This window comes from Oryctolagus cuniculus, chromosome 15 (assembly GCF_051225735.1).
Source record: "Oryctolagus cuniculus isolate XC-2025 breed Fujian yellow rabbit chromosome 15, ASM5122573v1, whole genome shotgun sequence".
In the NCBI taxonomy this organism is placed as follows: domain Eukaryota; kingdom Metazoa; phylum Chordata; class Mammalia; order Lagomorpha; family Leporidae; genus Oryctolagus; species Oryctolagus cuniculus.
In genome coordinates this window covers 62,469,300-62,490,097 of record NC_142881.1, presented here as the reverse complement: position 1 = coordinate 62,490,097, position 20,798 = coordinate 62,469,300, and the positions used below count along the sequence as shown (strand labels likewise).

General features: G+C 61.1%; 1 protein-coding gene across 4 annotated transcripts in view; it reads right to left on the bottom strand.

The window, feature by feature from the left end:
• The window catches only part of CDH23 (cadherin related 23), a 365,671-nt gene that overhangs the window by 314,528 nt on the left and 30,345 nt on the right, over nt 1–20,798 (bottom strand). For all 4 annotated transcript variants that reach the window (XM_051823796.3, XM_089313405.1, XM_089313406.1 and 1 more), the window contains exons 2-3: nt 9,860–9,931; nt 6,236–6,313 (exon numbers count right to left, since the gene is read on the bottom strand). In XM_051823796.3, coding sequence (XP_051679756.3) covers nt 6,236–6,313; nt 9,860–9,926 — 145 coding nt within the window. In that variant the 5' untranslated portion in view covers nt 9,927–9,931. The remainder of the gene's footprint in view (nt 1–6,235; nt 6,314–9,859; nt 9,932–20,798) is intronic.

Genomic DNA, 20,798 nt, shown 5'->3' with positions numbered 1-20,798 from the left:
AGAAGAGGGACATGAGGGAGAGAGGGGGAGGAACAGGGCCCGGGAGGCGGCCCCGCCCCTTCTGGAGCACCGTATGCAGAGACCAGTCCCAGAAAGGCCCACACCTCTGCGAGATTCCCCTCTCACGGCCCCTTCCACGCCTTCGAGTCTGAGCCCGACTGCCTCATGCCCCCCACACACACACCATGCATCGGCTGCCCACTCAGCCCTCAGGGCCCACTCCACGCCGTGGGAGGCGTCGGTGTGTTTGCAAACGCACGGCTCCTCCGTAGGCCGAGATGCTGACACGGGGCCAGCCCACCCGAGAACTACTCTCCCCAGGTCCAGATGAAACAGCTGGGCATTGATGGAGTTTGCAGAGAGATTAATCAGCATCGAGTGGCCGCAGTGCCAGGCGCTGCCCAGGCCCGACCCAGCCTCAGGTACTCCCACCGCAATGGCTCCCGACAAGACTAATTCACCCGCCGAGGTGACTAGCCTGGGCAGCACCAGCTCTGCCATGACTCTGGACGCTTGGGCGTGCTGGGGACTTGGCCTGGGAATGGCAGCTCCACGTGCACCCGCCTCGATGACAAACGGAGGGACAGGGAGGCGAGGGGAGGGGAGTCGGCCAGTTGTCCACATCTGCCGGGGCCACCCTGTGCCCGGCCCCGCGTGTGACACAGACGATGGGGAGGCCTGGCTCGTCCCTCTGTGTGCAGGAGTCAAAGTCGCCTCTGTGAGTCACGGGCACCTGCAGGAGCCCTGCCAGGGGCACCGGTGGGCAGGGAGAAACCACAGCTGGCAGGAGCGCTCTGCACTCTCGCGCTGTGTATAAGCGCCAAGATGCTCGCTCCAGGGTCAGCATTAATCACCTTAATAAGTCAAAAGGAACAGCCCCACGGGAGGTCAACTCCAAATGACCTCAGTGTGCCCAGTGCTTTCCTGGCAGCGACAAGACCCACGCAGGTGCGGCGAGAGGGAACTGGGGACCCCTGAGCTGCTCCTTGAGCACTGAGCTGGAGCTTACCAGACAGGGAAAGAAACGGGCACTCCCGGCGGAAGGAACGGGATGAGCAAAGGCACTGTGGTGAGCTGGGAGGGAGGCACCAGGTATAGAAGGTGTCGGCAGGGCTGGAGACCTGGGGGTTCCCGTCCTTCCCGGAGGCACTTGGGGGGCTCGGGTAGGGAGGCCATTAGCAGTGGGGAGGGGGACTCTGCCTCCTCCAGGGCCTGAGGTCTGAGGGTGGCAGCCGAGGTAACGGTTCCGTGTCTCCAAGCCAGGCTCGCGCTGCTCCCTCCCCAGGGCCAGCCAGTGCTCAGTGCCCCTCGGGTCCCCAGCAAATGTGCCACATCCAGCTCCAGCGGGCAGCCGGGATGACAAAATTACAAGCCCCGGCACGGTGCGGGCCTCGCCACTCACATGCTGGCACGTACGGCATCTGTGCCATCTGCAGAAAGCACTCTCCCGGGCCCGCTCCCGGGGCGGCCAGCCCTCCCTCATGATCAGGGCTCCTGCAAGGGTGGCGGGCGGGGAGAGTCCCCTACCCTCTCATGGAGCCCAGGCGTTCCTTCCTAAGGGACCCCGAGTTCCAGGCACAAACCAGGTACAGGGCAGGGGACGCAGACAGCCCAGTCACCTGGGTGCATCCACAGTCCAAGATGATAGAGAGTGACTGGCACGAGCAGAGGGGAGGACCCGGCCCCCGACAGCAAAGGAAGCAGCACCTTAACCCATGCCTGGAGGGGCCCAGGAGGGCTGCCCAGAGGCGGCAGCTTCTGGGCAGGCTTGCTTGATGAATGGAAGCTCATTAGGTTCCAGCATGGCCCCTGGTGGTGGGAGGGGGAGGGGCGAGAAGTGAGAAGACTCGGGGACTTTCCTAAAGGTACACCCAGTGGGATTTCAGGGTGACTGGCTGGGGGTCGGTAGGCAGGGACCAGGCATGGCTCTGGCCGGGGTCGATGGCTGGGTGGAAAGGCTGCTGGAGGGGCAGGTGTTTGGGGGAAGGTGGAGGGCCGCGTGGGCCGGGCTGGGGTCAGGGCGGTCCCCTTACTCAGGGGAAACACGGGGGTGGGGGGGGAAGGGGATCCCAGGGGTTGCCAGCGCAGGGTAGTGTGTAGCGGCACGAGGCTGGGCGAGGGCACTGTGGGGTGAGACGGCGGAGGAGAGGTGAGAGTCCTCCAGGGTCGAGAGCTGGAGGGGGTGTGGGAGCACAGAGGCTGAGAAGGAGAGGAGGGTGGCGAAAAAATCAACTTCTTGGGACCTGCATTGCAGTGTAGCAGTTAAGTTGCTGCCTGTGATGCCAGCATCCTGTATGGGTGCTGGTTCGAGTCCCAGCAGCTCCACTTCAGATCCAGCTCCCTGCTCATGGCCTGGGAAAGCAGCAAAAGATGGCCAAGTTCTTGGACCCTTGTATCCATGTAAAAGACCCAGAAGAAGCTCCTGGCTTCAGCCCAGTGCTGCCTGTTACGGCCATTTGGAGAGTGAGCCAGTGGATAGAAGACTTTCTCTCCCCTACCCCCTTCTCCGTAACTCTGACTTTCTAAATGAATGAATGAATAAAATCAACTGCCACAGGCCTGAGACTTTACCATCAGATTCAGCAGTGTGGAGGCTGGGGGTGCACTTGGCTTGGGTAACACTGGAGAGGTGTTTGGAGGTGATTTGGGGGCAGAACTGTGCCCATCCCTCACCCTACAGGTGCCCTGAGGCTGTTCACTGCTCACAGCCAAGGCCACAGGGTAGGGACACCAACCAGCCTGCCCAGGAACCGAGCCACGGCTCTGCCCTCGCCCGATCGCACACAGCCAGCCCCGCCTCTGATGCAGACTGATGTTCACACCGGGAGCAAGACCAGGGGCCCTGTCCGGGGAAGCAGGCTACTTAATGACATCATTTGGCTTCTGTCTTCCCTGGGAGGAGATGGTCTTCAAGTAGCTCATCAGGCAGAGGGAAATGGAGCCCGAGACAGGTGCAGAGATAGCGTGGGGATCTCGGTGGCCGTGCCAGGCCCCCGTGCTCTGCTCCCTGCCCCTGGCGCACTCCCGGAAATGTGAAGAAGAGGCAGGTTCAGGAAGTCTGGGTGGATCCGAGTCCCCGTCCCTAACAGGAATTGCATTCACATGGACAGAGCCCACAGCCACACTTGACCTCCAGTTCTTAAAGCAACTTAAAAAATGGATGAATGCAGGAAAACGCTCAGGACGCAGTCTTGACAGTGCGGCCGGCACAGCAGCGTCCGAGACTCTAGTCTCTGGGATGTGCTCCATTCTCAGGGCCCGGGAGGCTCCAGCTGTCAGGTCAGGCCCAGCAGACTGGCAGTCCAGACAGGCCCACGCGTTCCTCCTCACCGGGTGTCCGAGCAGGCGCTGGAGGGTCAGCCCCAGAGCTGGACACCCATTCTGCCCACAGCTCTGGCCTCTGGGAGCCGACACTGGCAGCCGGCTTGGGCTCCACCTCCAGCTACTGGCCCTGACCCTGACCCTGGACGCAGCTTAGCCAGTGGCTGGCAGGATGGCCCCGCCAGCCATTCCTGGCCATATATAGGCTCTCCCTAAAGGTGCACACATCATCCCAGGTGTAGAGGTTCTGGAGTTTGTGGGATTGTATGGGAACTTCCCTCCAACCCACTGAGGGGAGTAGCCCATTCCACAGATTGGAACACTGAGACTCAGAAAGCAAACAGTTAGCGAGAGCCAAGCCCCAAAGTCAAATATTTAGACCCCACCCCCACCCCCATCCCACATGGCAAGCGAAAGGCCAGTCCCCTGGACTGGAAGCCTCTACCCTCGCCATCACGCTGGCTGCTGCCAGCCAGGGCATGCACTCACAGAGCCTGCCCTGTCCACATGAATGTACGTCCACCCTCTGTACTACCCAAAGCCACACAGGTGCCAGTGCTCAGTGAGGGGCTCCAGACCTGTTTCACCTGAGGGCCTGGGAATGTCCAGGGCTGCCCAGGCTGCTCAAGCCAAGGCCCAGGGGCCCATCTTTCCAATGCCTCCTCATTGGCGACACGGAGCAAAGTGCCGCGCTATGCCCAAGGTCACACAGCAAGGACAGCAGCTGCATCCGGACCTCATCCCACGCTGCCCTCATGCGCATGCAAGAGGCAGGCAAGAAGTTGGGAAGGGGTCGGGAGGGGGTCGAGCTGGCCAGGGACCCATCCCCTCCCAGCAAGAAGAGCAGAGCTGTCTTCCAGCTCACCGAGCCCCTCCCCCTCCCCCTGCCCCAGTCCCACAGCCCCCCGGAGCCAGGGATCAATCCCAACGGCACTAGACAGATGCCCCTGCTGTGACTGCCAAGTGCAGCCTTAACAGAGCCGGGGCCCTGGCAGCTGCTCCCGGAAGCCGATCGATGCTGGCGTCTGCAGAAGACGATGGCGAGCCGGAGCCAAAGGTAATGGTGCAGAGACTGCTGGAGGGCTCGCTGGGCAGGCACACGGCCCAGGGCTTGTCACGATCAGCACTGGCCAAGGTGTGCTTCCCGCCGTTGCCATCGGAGGATGCCATGCTCAGGACTGTGCGTGGCACTGTGGGGTCAAGTAGAGGCCCTGCTCACCCCAGAGGGGTCTTCACTTCCGCCAGCAGGCCCCAGGTCAGCGAGGAGCTGGCCACGCCCCTGCCTCAGCAGCCTACCCCTGCAAAGGAGTCTCCGCTAGCAGATGAGGCCCAAAGGGAGGAGGGACCACGCAGGAAGCAGCAGAACGAACGGGAAGGTGCACCTGCCGGGTTCTCCACCACGTTCCGAAACCCCTCCGCCTCTCTGCCCACCAGAGCTTAACCAGGCTTCCCGCTCAGTCCCAAGCACCCCAGGCCCTGGTTTTGTTACCTGCCCTTCTGGTTGCCCCAGGACCTCCGTCCCCAGGCCTGGCGCCCAGGGGCACCCGGTCAGCCTGACACTGACAACTGCTGCACAAGCGGCGATGGGCGCTGCTCGCCACGCACCAGCTCGGCCACACACACGAGCTGGGGGCCCGCTCTGTGGTGCCACGCCAGTGCTGCGGAGGGCAGGACACAGCTGTGCAACAAACCCAGAGCCCCCAGCTTCCCCCACCCAGTCCTGAAGGCTGTGTGCAAACGGCTCGGAGAGTTCCCCAGAGACTCGCAAGGGTGCCAGCTGCAGGCGCAGGGTGAGCTCTGCCTTTGGATGCATCCCAGGCCACCTCCTTCCTGGATGGCCCTCGAACACCCAGATCCCAATCACCAACCTCACATCCATCTGCAGCCCACGGATCCGTCACCGCTGCCACTGGAGTCCCGGCCGTGAGGACAATCCCACAACACACACCTGCCGCGCCCGGCCTCCCCTGCAGGACAGCCTACCCCAGGGGGGCCCCCACAAACAGCAGGGCAGGGCCTGGGCCACCTGAGGCCCCCACCTGAGGCCGCAGAGATGTTCTGGGAAGGGCTGAGTGTCCACTCCACCGCGCACCTCCGCGTGGATTTACAGGAAGAGCCTTTGAACGGACCCGATGGCCACAGACCTCAAGACCACGCCCCTCTCCGAGCCAGGGTCCCGTCTCATTTTCAGCTACAAGTGAGGCTTCAAGAAGATGCCCCACACTGCTCCAGACGCCCGCAGCCCCCAGCACACAGCTCCCACCCTTCACCCGCCGAGCATGAGGAGCCCCATAACGAGAGGGTCAGGGGTTTGCATCCGCAGGGGTGGAGAGGGAGGAGCCTCTTCAGGTGCTGCTGTCTGCCCCGTGCCCCCAGACACACGCACCTTCCTCCCTGCACAGCTGCCAGCCACACAGCTGCAACTCCGCCCCCATCTCCTGGGAAGCTTTGGGGTCCCTACAGCTGAGCTAGGGCGATGGGTAAACACACCCAGACCCGGAAGCTGCAGGCGTCAGAGCCAGGCCCCCCCCAGCAGGCCTGGATGTCTCAAGCTAGGGGGGTGGGGAGGCACAGGACGCTTCTGGTCGGACGACAAAACCAGGCATACTCGGCGCAGGCAAACGCAGCGATCAGAGAGGTGCACACGGCCACAGAACGAGCTCCGTCACAACAGCTGTCCACGAGTGCCCACGGGCACGTGCACTGCAAGCCGAGTGACGTCCACATGTCACACTCGCCTCTGCTGGAACAGGCCACCGCCGGGGGCGCTGAGCATCCCATCTCCGGAGCACGCGAGCAGGGCCCAAGGAGCGCCCCGGAAGACGGTCCAGTAGCGGGTGGAAGACGGACTTCCCCTCCACGACCCCCTGCCCCTGTGCCACCCCGTGTGCCCGCCGGCCCCACGCCCACTCACCGACAGGTGTGTCCTCGCTGATGAGCAGGTACGTGTCAAAGAAGTGGTTGATGAAGAAGGGCAGCCGGTTCACCTGGGCTGGAAGGCAGAGGACAGGGCGTCACACGCGCACCGGCTCGCCAGCTCCCTGCTTTCTCTGCTAGGGCGGCACACAGTGGGGCTGCAGCGGGCTCTGAGCCTGTGTGCGGGGCCAGCGTCCACTTCCCAGGCCCCTGGTCCTGCCCCAAGGCAAGTGGGGAGTAGTGGCAGGAGGCAGGATGGCAATGTCGGGCTGCAGGTCAGCGGGGCCCCCAGGCAGAGGCGGCTCCGGGCCTGGTGCACCCTGAGAGTCACTCTGAGCGTCCCACACATGCGGGCATTCAGAAGACTTTGTGCAAAAAAAAAAAAAAAAAAAAAACCACCAGCGTGCAACAGCGCACTGGCCGACCGCACTGCCTGCGTGGTGCCGCCATGATGCTATTTTCAGTGCTTGGGACTGAATCAAAGGGCTGATGAAAGGGAGCCTCGCCTGTTTCTTTTTGCATTTCAAGCATGGCTCCTGCCCAGTTTCCATTCCCGCCCCGCGCATGTGCTACCTTTCTGTTGGTCAGGGGGGTCCCAGACTGAATGCTGGCCCCGCGGGGACCCTGGAGCCACAGCACAGCCCACACTCAGCGGAATGTATAGCGAGAAGCAAGCACCAGCTGATCCCGCAGAATAAACCGGAATGATATTCACACTGACAGGCCGCCGCCGCCGCCGGGGCCCATGCTCCACGCCAGCCTCCTGAGTGGAGCCCTGTGGCCCGGCGACGGCCAGCGCAGCCCCAGCGCACTGTGGACAATGACGGCCAGAGGGCCAGCAACTGCCGTGCAGACAAAGCCGTGCCCAAACAGTCACGGGAAATGGGATTGCAAGATGAGGCTATTCTGGTGTGAAACAATTTTGAAGTCCTCGCATAATTTTTGCACGCTGCACGTTTTCCACGGACTCTGAAGACCCCTCGCTTGTGTCCACAGCCGGCAGAAGTGCCGGCCACACAGCAGCCCGGGTCTCAGCGCCTGGGTGGAGAGCTGCATACCACTCCCGTGGCTTCCAGATGGGGGCCAGCACTGATGCCCGCAGCGGCCAGGGGACTTGGCACCTAAGAGGAGCCCCCGGCTAAGGGGTTAGCCTCAGCTGTCCCCAGCAGGCACGCGAGGGCACTTCCAGGGGGCAGCTGGCTCACTGGCCGCTGAGCTGTGTCGGGGGCTCCTGGAGGGACCTGCAGGTGCCCAGGACCCAGGCAGAGGGTAGCCTCCCCCCCTCCCCGCCCCCAGTTTCTGCCTTCTGCGGCTCCCTCAGAGTTAGTGCCAAGTTCCAGAGAAGCTGGAACCAGAGTGGAACACCTCGTCTTCCCTCCCAAGATGCCTGCTGGGGGGACAGGGAAGGATGAGGAGACCCCGGCACCTTTCCTCCCCGCCCAGCCAGCTTGTTCAAGCAGCTGGGCTGACGCCATTTCTGGCTCCTCTCTTGTTTCCTAGCCGGGACTGCCAGTTCCTCTGCCTTCATGCACTGAACTCCTATTCATCCTTCAGATCTCGTTTTAAACGTGCCTTCTTCCAGGAAGCCCTCCCTGACCACCTCAAACACGCACTTGCATGTGGGCTCACATCGCCATCTTCTCAATCCAGAAGCACAATTGCCTCGGAGGGGCTGGTGGTCCAGGGCCACTTCTTTTGTGAAGCCTCCTGGTGCTACCTTCTAGCCACGCGATTTCCCATGCCTCAGTTTACTCAAGTGTAAACTGACAACAAAAGTAGCACTTACTTCCTGGGCAGCCCAAGGATTAAAGGAGATTACATACATAAAGCGCTTAGCACCGTGCCTCCGGAACACAGCAAGCACTCGATAAATGGAAGCTATTCTTGACCCTGGTATGAATAAAGAAGCCTCCTTCAAAGCCCTAGAGGGGAAGGCTTTTGACCCCCGCTGGGGGCCTCAGGCCCTGGGTGCAGGGGAGCAGAGGCGGTGGGCTCGGGCTCAGCAGCAGGCGGGAGCTGCCGGGGTGGGGAGAGCTGCCGGGGTTGGGGGGAGCCAGCAGGGAAACAAAGCCGCATCCCCTGCAGGAGCGCTGCTCCTTTGTCGGCTGTGTTTCCCAGGACCTGCCGACACTCGGCACAGGCAGCCGGGCTCAGGCCACAAGCCCAGCAGGACCCGAGCTCCCCGAGGAGGCAGGGGGCCCGGGGGTCTGGGCCAGGGCAGCGAGCGGGGCAGACAGGGCCCTTCCTGTCCTCAACACCATTTGCAAAGCATGGAGTCTGTGTGCTGCGCTCAGGGCCAGCCACAGCGCAGGGAGCCAGCCAGCTTTAAATACGGAGAGTCCTGTGCAGGCCTGAGGAGAGACGAGGCCAGGGGAGGGGAGGGGAGGCCACACTGGCCATCGGCGAGGTGGGAATAGGGGCCAAGATCTGGGGCGCCGATGCAGGAGTGACCAGGCACCGGAGCACCAACCACACGGCTCTACCCGCTGGGGGGGTCCTCTCAGGGTGTGAAGGACCCCAGCAGGTGGCAGGGCCCAGATCCAGACGTGGCAGCCCGACTCCGGGCCCAGGCCTCTCTCCCCAGGCTGCAGAGCAGCAATGGGGGCGTGGGGGCAGGAGCTGAAGGCACAGTGGCTCCCACCCGGTGTGTGCCATGGAGAACACAGTGTCCCCCTGCCGTAGAAGGGACCAGGGAAAGAAAGGGCAGCAGCTCTGTGCTCTGGCCTAGGGCACAGGTGGAGGACTAGGGGGCCAGGGCGAAGGTCCAGAGGGAGACGGCACAGGAGACCACTCACCCTTCAGTCCCCAAGGAGCCACCGCCCACCACGGGCAAGGAGCAAGACCGGCCACTTGGGATGGGGACAGGGAATGGGGGCTGTTGCCAGCAATGACAGACAGGAAGGCATGCTAACCCACAGGGGGTGCCACAGCATTGCTGGGCAGCCTCGGGCAACTTGCTCAGCTTCTCTGTTCTTTGTGCCCTGTTCTGCTCCCCTGAGAGGCAGACGGCTGTTAGCAAAGAGCTCACAGCAGAAACACGCACTGAGGGACCTAGTGTGCACTGGGCGCTATTCCCCAGGGCCCCACTTGGCAACTGGGGCAGGTGAATCCCATCTCATTTCTACCTAGAGACAAAGGAATTGAGGCAGAGAGGGAAGACACTTGCTAGGGGGAGCCCTCGGCTGGCAGGGCTGTGGCCCCGGAAACCTAGCTCTCAGCTCCTCTCCAGCACCCATGACAAACGCCCAAAGCATCTGTCGCCCGGGGAGCGCGAGGGGAGACACCCTGGATCCCGGCGGCAGGCAGCTGCTGTCCACGCACGTGCATCTTGGTAACAGGTGCAGAGAGCAAGGGGAACAGAGCAGGAAAGGGCACAGGTGCCCAAGGTCCCAGAGTCCCTGGGGAGGCTGAGGCACCTCCCACTGCCTGGCAAACCCAGAGGCCAGCGCTGCCTGCAGGTGCCTGCACACAGGGGCCGGGGGGCAGTCTCAGAGAGGTCCCCACGGAGGACCTGAGACCCCTGCTTGGGCCGGCTGCTTCTCTGGCTTCAGGTGGAGCCCCAGCGTGCACACCCCCAGCACCTGAACACCAGTCAGCCTGGGGGATTGGGAGGGAGACTTACCCCAGCATCCAGGGAGCAGCACCAAAAGCCAGAGCATATGGAAGACGCTGGGGACGTGGCCCCTCATGGCTCCTGGGGACACAAAGAAGGAGAAGAGAGTGAGAAGCCTCCTACTGTGGTGGGGGAGGGGCTTGCCAGCCCCTCCGGCCCCTCCCACTCTCTGTAGAAGAATCCACTGCAAGGGGTGGGCAGGAACGGGAAGGAGTGAGGTTGGCCCCACCAGGTGTTACCCTCGCTGGCCTCCGGGTAAGTGGGCTGGGCCGAGTGCCCGGCGGGGGACTCCGGGCAAGACCTGGGGCAGGCACGGAGGGTGCATTTGAGACCCAGTCTGGGCTCCGTGGCTGTGGGGACAGTCCCCAGCCGCCAGGACTGCATCCCACATGCACCACACAGCCTGGTTAGCTAGGGTCAGGGTTAAAGAGAGGTTGTTGGCCAGGAAGCCCACCCAGCCAGAGAGCGTATCTTTTCTATTTTTTACAATGTATCCACCCGATTACCCCATAACCTCGGATAGGCAAAGAGGCAGCAGGTCATGACGTGCAAATAGGCTCCGAGAGGGGAGGTGACCGGCCCGGGGCCCCACGGCAAGTCTGTGGGAGGCAGAAGCCGGACTGGGGGCGTTCAGAGCTAAGCTCCACAGCTCTCCGGGCCCCAGTGGCGGAGGCACAGCAGGGCCAGGGCCCCTCTCTAAGAGGTGGGACAGGGGCGGGGCCCTGCCTCCTCCTTGCCGCTCTAGAGCCCAGCTGGAACAGTGGGGACCTGGGCTCACCAGCAGGGAGCCCACCTCCCAAGAACTGTCAGGCGCGTTAGGGCAAGGGCAGGGCAGCGGCTCGGGTGCCCCCACCTTGCCCGTGCGCTCACCTGTCCACCGGAGAGGGTCTGGAGCCCTCAGAGGTGCCCACCAGGGAGTGGGGGTGCCGACATCTGGACCACAGGACAACAGAGGGCGGGGGCAGGCACCAGGGACAAGGACTCGCAGGGGAGACTTCCTGTCTGCCTGGCCAGGGTCGGGGAGCTGGAGAAAGCACTGGGATTGAGGTCCCACCTGTAACTCCACACCTGGACACTCTCTCTCCATCCCACCCTGAGTGGACAAGCAGGGGACCCCGCCAGGGTCGCTTCTGACCCAGATGACCCCACATCCAAGGTGCTCACTTGTTTTCGTTCTCATGGGGTATTTAAAATATCCTGACCACAGCGTGAGACAGGTACCGACGGCTCCCAGATTCTGAGGTGTCCAAATAAGCAAGGACACACGGCCCCCAGCCCTGCACCAGCCCCCCCCCCCCAGCATCCAAACGCTAAAGCTTCTCCCAGGGGTACGGGCAGGGAACTGAACCCTGGGCGACACTGGGCAGGCAGGCGGACAATGGCCACGTGGAGGCCACGCTCTGTCCAAAACTGGCAGCTGTTGCTGTGTTTCAGTCAAAAGGGAGTTTCTCACTTCTCTCAATGAACAGAGGCTGGCTGTTTGGCTGTTTCGATAAATTGAATTCTTAAATGTTGGCAAATAATGCGGTCAGGAAGTAACACTTTGTGTGCCAAGCATGCGCCGGGCGGCCGCCAACACAGAGAGGTCTGGCCTCTGCCTGCCGCCTGGCATCCACGTCCCTGTCACTCCCGGCGGCTCCGCTCGGACACAGGGGCCCCCTCGCCATCCCAGCAGCCTGCTTTCCTCCTGTGTGGCAGCCCCCGCACAAGCCTCCCGGCCAGCCTGGCTTAGGACCCCTGCTCTTGTCAGTTTACATTGATTGATTGATTGGCGAGGCAGAGAGACAGACAGAGCTCCCATCCGCTGGTCCCCTCCCCAAGTGCACACAGTAGGCCCTGGCTGGGGCTGATCCCAAGAACCAGGAACTCAATCCAGAGTTCCCACGTGGCTGGCGGGGTCCCACCCACTTGAGTAACCACTGCTGCCTCCCAGGGTCTGCATCTCAAACCCAGACACTCCCTTACGGATTGTGGACGTCCCAACACATGGCTAACCGGCTGGCCACAATGTGCGCCCCACCGCCTTCTCGTTAAGAGCTAATGACAGTTCAGAGTAGGGATGGTTCATGTCGAGGCCGCCACCCTCTCCTGACGCTTCCGGGTCCCTGCTGCCCGAGGCAGGTCGCTGCTGGGCCTCTGCCTCTGGACATCTTCCCCCTCAGGGGCGGCCTCTCTGCCTCGTTACCCTATCTGCCGCTTAAAACCTCTGCACACTACGGTGTTGGGACTTCGCTCTACATCTGCGTTCTCCAGTCCTGGGATCGCCGGGTCAGGGAAACACAACACAGAGCGTGCAGGGAGACCCTGATGCGACACCGCTGTGAGCTGGAGAAGGCTGGGGCAGCTCCCAGGCCCTCCGGCGCGTGCGGCCGCCTGGAAGCGATCCCTCTTTGAAATGGCTGCCACTCCGACGCGTGGCAATCGGCCTAGCAGCGCTGTTTCAATTTGAGTCTCCCTAGGTACCAGTGAGATGGAGCAAGATGCCTCCCTCTCACCGTCCCGGCCTCTTTCCATCTGTGACCTCGGGCCAGCCAGTCCATGCAGGAGCCAGCCAGCGTCGCCCACATCAGCCCTGGTTCACATGTGGAGAGGCCCAGGCACAGAGCTGCACAGGGACAACGTGACAACGTGACATCTCCCAGGGAGTGAGCGTGTCAGGAAGGGCGGCCACCAGCTCCCTGCCTCTCGCAGCCTGGTGTTACACACATTAAGCATCTGCTAAGAACATTACAGCCAGGGTGAGCACACCCTAGCGCCAGGTGGGGCAGGAAGCTTGCCGGGGAAGGAAGGAGCCCCCCAGGTGACACCCCCCCAGGCAAAGGGCTTACAAAGTGTTGTTTGCACTCAGTTTCCCACGGTGTCTCTGGGAAGCAGGTGTTCTTGTCCCCATTTTACGGATGAAGGCACTGAGGCTCAGAGCTTGGACCCAAGCCTGCTGACTGAGCCGCATGCTCTTTCTATCACACCATGCTGCTGCTGCTGCTTCCTTGTGCCTGCAAGTGCAGGCAGAGACCCTCCCTCAGCACGGCACATGCCACACCTAAGCCTGGGGCCACGCCCACTGAGCAAGGGCACCTGCACCCAACACCCGGGCACCCAGGCTCCTCCTGTGCCCATGGCGCTGACTCGGGCCCCTGCCTCTCTCCCTGCATGCCTGCCTGTTCGCCTCCTTTCCCCTTCAGGGGCGGGCTCACTGCCTCAGTGTCCCCTTCTGTCACTCAAGGGCGGCCAAACAGAACCCTGACTCGGTGAGACAGGGCCACCTCAAGGAGCGGGGACGAGCTGAGCCCCCTGTTCCCCCTGGCTGCATCCTCGCCTTGGGACAGACACAGGGCTCAGGCTCCCAAGAGTGCAGCAAGCGGGAGGCCTGGCCCACCCCCTCCTGCTGCTGGGCTCCCCTCGGGCCCCAGCTCGTGTTCTTTCTGAGGCCTCTTTGGCTGTAGGGAGGAAAGCAAGGCCCTGCGAGAGCAGAGGCCATGGGCAGAGGGAAGAGGCCCGTGGGCCCTGACCTCCATTTGCTTACTGGGATGGCCTGGGTCCCCTGGGAGAGCCTGACCTTGCTCTGCCCTGCGCCACGGCTGTTTCCTCCTCACTCTCCCACGCTCCCCCCCAGCACAGCCTCGTGGCTTCCTCCACCCTGTGAGTCTGCAGCACTCGCTGGATGGGGCCTGAGCTCCCACCCACCCTCACCTCTCACTCCCAGACACGCCCTTCCTGCTGGACTTCCTGCCTGGGCCCGGGATGCGTGCAGAGACCTGACGCATTGCTACAGAGCAAAGGCCACAGCTGGTCACCCCCGCCGTTCAGGGGCCTGGCTCGGAGCCCTTCTTGCAGGAAGCCTTCCAGGAACCTCTCGCACAGATCCACTGCCAAAGAGAGCCACAGACAGCCCCTCCGGCCGCCCGTACCCAACAGCTTCCCTCATGCCAAAGCCTGTGCCAGGCGCTGTGGGTGCCCCAGGGCCATGAGAATGGGCATTCACAGGTGCTAGGAGCCACACGGGTAACACAGACCCTCATTGCCCAGGGCCACTGGGAGAGAGAAACCCCAGGCTCCCAGGAACGGCAAAGATGTGAAAGAGCCACAACTCTCACTTCCTGAGCACATGCAGTAGGCCGGTGCTGGGTGTGCAATGCACTCTGTGTGCTGGGGCTCAGAGAAGTGGAATAACTTGCCCAAGATCACACAGCTACGAAGCAGGCAAGGCTGGACTTGAGCCCCATACTGATGGCCATCACGGTCACTCCCAGCCTCAGCCTCAGCCCTTGCTGAGCTGAGACACGTGCTCCAAGGGAGCACCTGGGTGAAGGGGGGCTTGGGCAAGACCCTGCATCTACTCAGAGAGGCCAGCCTGCCGGGCAGTCCCACGTCCAGGACCTCCGCGGGGGAGATCAGCTTGGCTGGATGTGGACGGGAAGCCACAGAGGCGTCCACAGAGAGGTGCGACCCTGAGCAGCCCAGGCACCCACAGGGGACTGGCTCGGTTGTCAGACCTCCCTGGGAAGCAGATCAAGGATTGTGTGTGGATATGTGTGAGTGTGTATGAACATGTAAAATGTGCATGGATATGTGTGGACATGTGTGAATGTGTGTGGATGTCTGTGACCATGTACGGACATGTGTGAGTGGGTGGACACCTGTGAATTTGTGTAGATGTGTGTGCGTGGACATGTGTGGATGAGTGGACACGTGTGAACTTGTGTAGATGTGAGTGCCTATGTGTGGACACCTGTGAACAGGTGTGGAGTGCCATACACTGTTGGTGTGAGTGGTGAGGTCTTGGGTGATTTTCTCTTCTTTTACCTACTTTCCGCTTTTCCATATTGTCTATAATAAATACCGCCTGCTTTTATAATCAGTGGCCTAGCTTATGTCCACTCTAGCGACCTGCAGCCACACCTGGGAGAGGATGGACCACTCGGATCAGAAGATTCTTTCCCACTCGCTTCTGGGCCTCCCTGAGGCCCACAGTCCAGGGCTGAACTCCCAGGGAGGTTCTTGCAGCTGGAGCCCAGGCCCCAGCAGCTACCTGGACACTCCCCCGGCCCCAGGGCTCCCTGTGTCCCAGGCAGCAGGCGCCAGCTCAGAGGCCCCCGCCTCTCCCCAGCTGCAGCACCGGGGGACCAACGACCCCGTCATCAGGAGGACTTCCCCACGCCCCCACTGCTGCATCCCTGAGAGGCAGATTGGGCTCAAATCCAGCCCCAGTCTGAAGTGTGGCCCTGGACTGAGGGCTCTCCTGTGCCCTGCTAACAGTATGCAGGAAAGACAGGTGCCCGAGTGTATGCAGGTGCGTGCACACACATGCGCACACACACACTGGCCCCTGCAGGTGCGCCCCCAAGCTGCCCCACCCAGCTGTGGCTCCTGGCCCAATCGTGCCAGGCCCTCCCTCCCATCCTCTCTGCCTTGCACAGGCTGCAGTTCCTTCCAAGGTCCCCAGCAGTCTCCTGCTCCCACCAATGCCTCCTCAAATACCTAAGGCAAACCCCATCACAGCCTGGTTTCTTGGACAAAGACTGGAAAGCCGTATTCCCTGCCTGTGGCCTCTGGCACAGAGCACACCCCCTCTCCTGGGAAAAGGGCCTGCTCTGGGCCTAAGTCCCCGGCAGGCCCCTCAGCGCGCGCCTCCGCCCCTCTCTGCAGCCAGGCCGGGAGGTGCATGGGCAGAACGCACCGCACCGCCTGGCAAGAAGCCACTCCCAGGCCCAGCACGAAGGGCAGGAGGGACATCTAAGCATCGTTTCTGTTCCTCGGGAGTGAGAGATTTTCACAGCAGGGTGCCACGATTGAGTCTGAACTGTTAGGAATTCCTATAAAATCAGATGCACTCAGCTTTGAATAGAAATGCAGAAAGACACTGCAGAAGTCAAATGCAATTTGGGGATTATTCACCACCAGTACACACAGGGAGGCTCGTGCGTGAGCCAGGGCGCCCGTGGACGACGCCATCGGGAGCTCATGGGCACCTCTGTGGGCTGCTGGTGACAGCACTGCCCAGGCCACGGGCTACAGGGGCTGCTGTGAGGGACAGCAGGGGCCCTCTCTGTCCTGGACAATTCCCATCAAGGGATGCCTGGGACTGGGGTGGGGGGGGGGGGCACAACCAGAGACACTGTGGGGAGGGGGTGCCATGGGAGGACACTTTAAAAAAATCTTCCAGGAGGCCGGCCTGCGGCGCAGCGGGTTAAGCTGCCATCTGCAGTGCCGGCAACCATTGCCGATCCAGCTCTCTGCTATGGCCTGGGAAAGCCATGGAAGATGGCCTGAGTGCTTGGGCCCCTGCACCCACGTGGGAGACCCAGAAGAAGCTCCTGGTTTTGGCCTGGCCGTTGCAGCCATTTGAGGAGTAAACCAGATAGAAGATCTCTGTGTCTCTTCTCCTCTAACTCTGCCTTTCAAATAAATAACAAAATCTTTAAAATGAAAGAAAGAAAGAACGTTCCAGCGAGAGATCCATTTTTCCTTCACTCTCCTTGGGAGCAGCGTGTAGCCGGGTAAATACCTACACAGGGGCAGGTGTCTGGGGCAGCGGCTCCCACGCCACCGCACGGCCACGTCCCACCTCCAGCAGAGTCACTGCTCACTCCAGCTTCCAGTACTGGGTCCCTGCTACCCACGTGGGAGACCTGGCCTGGGTTCTCGATCCCTGGCTTCAGGCTAGCCCAGTTCCAGCCCTAGTCCTTGTGGGAGCCAGCAGAGGGGCAGCTGGCTCGCTCACTGTCTCTCAGAAAACTGGACACAGGGCGGACACCTTTTTCAGCCGCGTCATCCCAGCAAGACTGCACGGTCACAGAGGGATCTGGACACGGGCGCCTCCCTCCCTCCAACAAGCTCTCAGAGCGCCCACACCCCACATTGGGTGGCCGCCCTCCTTAACCGGCTCCGGGCCCCGAGTCCAGCCTCCTGCCAGTGCAGGCCTTGCGAGACAGCAGCCCAGGCTCCAGTCAACAAGCAGCGGGGATGGAAAGAGAGGCCCTCTGTGGGGCGCCTGGACTCAGTCCCCAGCTCCCACGGAGGGCATGCGGTGGGGACCAGCGGATAGAAGCTGTCTTTCTCCCTCTTTATTTCTCAGTGAATAATTGGAAAAAATGTTAACAAAGCAGCTCCACTCGTGCTGCCCAGTCCTAGCTTTCCACAGGCCGGGGTACCGGAGACTGCTCCGTGTCGGCTTCACTGCTATGCCGGGAGCATCACAGGTTAGCCCGTCCTCTGCTGGTGGCCACCTAGGCCATTTATAACCCTTTGCTCTGACATTGGAGGCCACACGAGTGCCCTTGTCCCCGCATCTCCATGCACTTGAATCCATCAGTGGCAGATGTGGGAAGTAGGAAAGCTGTGGACAAAATGCCTTCCAGAGAGGGACCCCAAGCACTAACCCCCAGCAGTCAGCACAGGGCTGGCCTCCCCGCGCCTCCACCATCACCACACCCTTGTTCTTTTTTTTTAACAAGCAGAGTGGACAGTGAGAGAGAGAGACAGAGAGAAAGGTCTTCCTTTTACCATTGGTTCACCCTCCAATGGCCGCCGCGGCCGGCATGCTGCGGCCGGCGCACCGCGCTGATCCGAAGCCAGGAGCCAGGTACCCCTGGTCTCCCATGGGGTGCAGGGCCCAAGCACTTGGGCCATCCTCCACTGTACTCCCTGGCCACAGCAGAGAGCTGGCCTGGAAGAGGGGCAACCGGGACAGAATCCGGTGCCCCGACCGGGACTAGAACCCGGTGTGCCAGCGCTGCAAGGCGGAGGATTAGCCTAGTGAGCCGCAGCACCGGCTTCCCTTGTTCTTTTTTGTGTTCCGCCAAGATAGCTGAGACTCCCGATCCCCAGAGCCCCAGTCCATTAGGGCAGGAGGGCAAGAGTAGGAGTTGACCAGGGTCAACTTCCCCACCCCCGACTCAGCAGCAGGGCAGCCACTGATGGCTGCTGGCCCAGGCCTGGGACGTTGCTTTAACCAGCTCCCACTCCTGCCCCGTCCTGTGCCCCTCTCTGCACCTGGGCTGGGCTGCCCCCTCTGCCTGCAGCACCACCTGGCCCCAACCGGCAGGTCCCATGCCCCCAGAGACCACCTCCTCCAGGAAGCCAACCTGACCCCTGCTGGGAAGTAGATGTTCGGCGAGCGCTGTCCTCAGCACACGTTCGGAGGCATCAGCCCAGCTGCAGGGACGATCACACACGCCTGTTGTGCCCCCCTCCCCGGCCAGAGGAACCTCTGCTGTCGGAAGCAGAATCCGTGGCAGGCCTGCTGCCATTTGCCCACTGGCACGCGTCTGCCCTGAGCAGGTGCGGGGTGGGGGTGGGGGTGGGGGTGGGGGGTGGAGAGGGGGATGGGCCTCTCCAGTCCCTGCCTTTCTTGTCTCAGCAAATCCACCTCCATCCATCCAGGCAGTCCTCGTACCCTCTCTGGGTGAAGTCAGTAACGAATTTCTGCCACACTCCCAGTAAATGTCATTTTCCTCCTTAGCCCTCGGCTCAGCCACAGCAGTCCTGGGAGCCCCAGGCCTCGCAGGCTCAGCCTCAGCCTTGGCCATCCCTGTGGGGGGTGAGATTGTTGCCCCCACCCTCCCCACACACACACACCGTGGTTGGACTTCACCGAGCGCGGTGCTGCGACCTCTTCACACTGCACTCGGCCCTGGGAGGTGCTCCGGCCCACAGATGCTTTGCCGAGCCCCACATGCACTGGGCTCCTGCCACTCGAGCAGAGAAGGACATGCCCCAGGCAGCTCCCCGGCCCGGAAGAGTGAGCAGCATGAGCGGAAGGAACCTGCACGTGGCCTAGCTTGCTGCTCACCCTGCGACCCCCAGGCCATGCGAGACTGCCATGCTCCTGCACTGGTCTCTCTGCAGCTTTGTCAAGGCAGTGGCTGACCAGTGCCAGCACCGTGAACTTGGGGTGCATGTGTGTGTGTGTGTGTACACACTCATAGATTACCAACCGCATCGAAACATAAAGGAAACGTCAAGACACTGGATTAGGCAAGGACTTCCTGATACAACACCCAGAGCAGAGGCAAGAAAAGACAAAAATGACATAAATTAGACTTCACCAAAATGAAAACCTTCTGTGCTTCAATGGCCACTGTCAACAGAGAATATCGGCAAATCACAGAGCTGATAGAGGATCAATATCCAAATACATAAGGAACTCCTAACCGCTCAGCAACAACCAAACACATCCAAATCACGGAGGAGGATGGGGCTGGGGGCTGCACAGTCCAAGCATCACCCCCAGGCGGGGGCACACACAGCCAATCAACACACCAGATGAGGCTCCACCTCACTACCTCCAGGGAGACGCCAATAAAAACCACCACCAGCTCCTACTTGGCAGCCGCGGGGAAAGCTGGGATGAGGCACACACAGGAAACAAGTGTGGGTGAGGGTGTGGAGAGACGCAAACACCTGTGGGTGCTGGTCACTGCGCCAACCGGCACGGTCACTGTAGACATCACTGCGACAGCTCCTCACTGTCATGGAATCGCCACGCAGTCCAGGAGTTCCCCTCTGGAGCATACACAAAGGGACCGAAACCACAGCCTGAGTCCCTGCACACTGAGGTCTGCAGCGATGGCTCTCGTAACAGGCCCGGGGTCAAGGCCCTAACGCTCACCGGCGGACGATGGAACAGACGCACACACTGCAGCGGAGGCGCAGGACGTGACAGCAAGCCCTGAGAAGCAGGTTCCTGCCCTCCACGTGGGACCCTGGATTGAGTTTCCAGCTCCCGGCTTTGGCCGTGGCCCTGCTCCAGCTGTTGCAAACATTTGGGGAACATTTGAGAAGTGAACTATGGATTGGACAGCTCTCTTTCTCAGAATTTTTTTTTTATTTGACAGAGATAGACAGTGAGAGAGAGAGAAAGGTCTTCCTTCTGTTGGTTCACCCCCCAAATGGCTGCCATGGCCAGAGCTATGCCGATCCGAAGCCAGGAGCTGGGTGCTTCTTCATGGTCTCCCACGCAGATGCAGGCACCCAAGCACTTGGGCCATCCTCCACTGCCTTCCCGGGCCACAGCAGAGAGCTGGACTGGAAGAGGAGCAACCACGCCCATATGGGATGTTGGCGCCACAGGCGGAGGATTAACCAAGTGAGCCACGGTGCCGGCCCCTCTCAGAATTTTTTTTAAAGATTCTTTTTTATTTATTTATTTGACAGGCAGAGTTACAGACAGTGAGAGGTAGAGACAGAGATAGAATCTTCCATCTGCTGGTTCACTCCCCAAAAGGCTGCAACAACCGGAGCTGCGCCGATCCAGAGCCAGGAGCTTCTTCCAGGTCTCCCACGTGGGTGCAGGGGCCCAAATGCTTGGGTCATCTTGTACTGCTTTCCCAGGCCATAGCAGAGAGCTGGATTGGAAGAGGAGCAGCCAGGACTATGACTGGCACCCTTATGGGATGCCAGGAGGAGGCATAACCTACTGCACCACAGCTCTGGCTCCTGAATTAAAAAAAAAAAAAAAAGTTTAACAGTGGGGCCAGCGCTGTGGCGTAGAGGGTAAAACCACTGTCTCCAGTGCCAGCATTCCATGTGGGCACCACTTTGAGTCCTGGCTGCTCCACTTCCAATCCAGCTCTCTGCTATGGCCTAGGAAAGCAGTAGAAGATGGCCCAAGTGCTTGGGCCCCTGCATGTGCTTGGGAGACCTAGAAGAAGCTCCTGGTTCCTGGCTTCAGATCAGCTCAGCTCCAGCCGTTGCAGCCATCTGGGGAGTGAACCAGCAGATGGAAGACCTCTCTCTCTCTCCTTCTGCCTCTCTTACTCTGCCTTTCAAGTAAATAAATAAATCTTTTTAAAAAAAAGTTTAACGTTTAACAGTAGGAACTTCTACACATGCTACCACATGCATGCCCTTTGAACACATTATGCATAAGTGAAATAAGGCAGACACTACAGGGCAAATAGCATATGACTGCACTTAGCTGAGGGGCTTGGAATAGTCAACTCTGCAG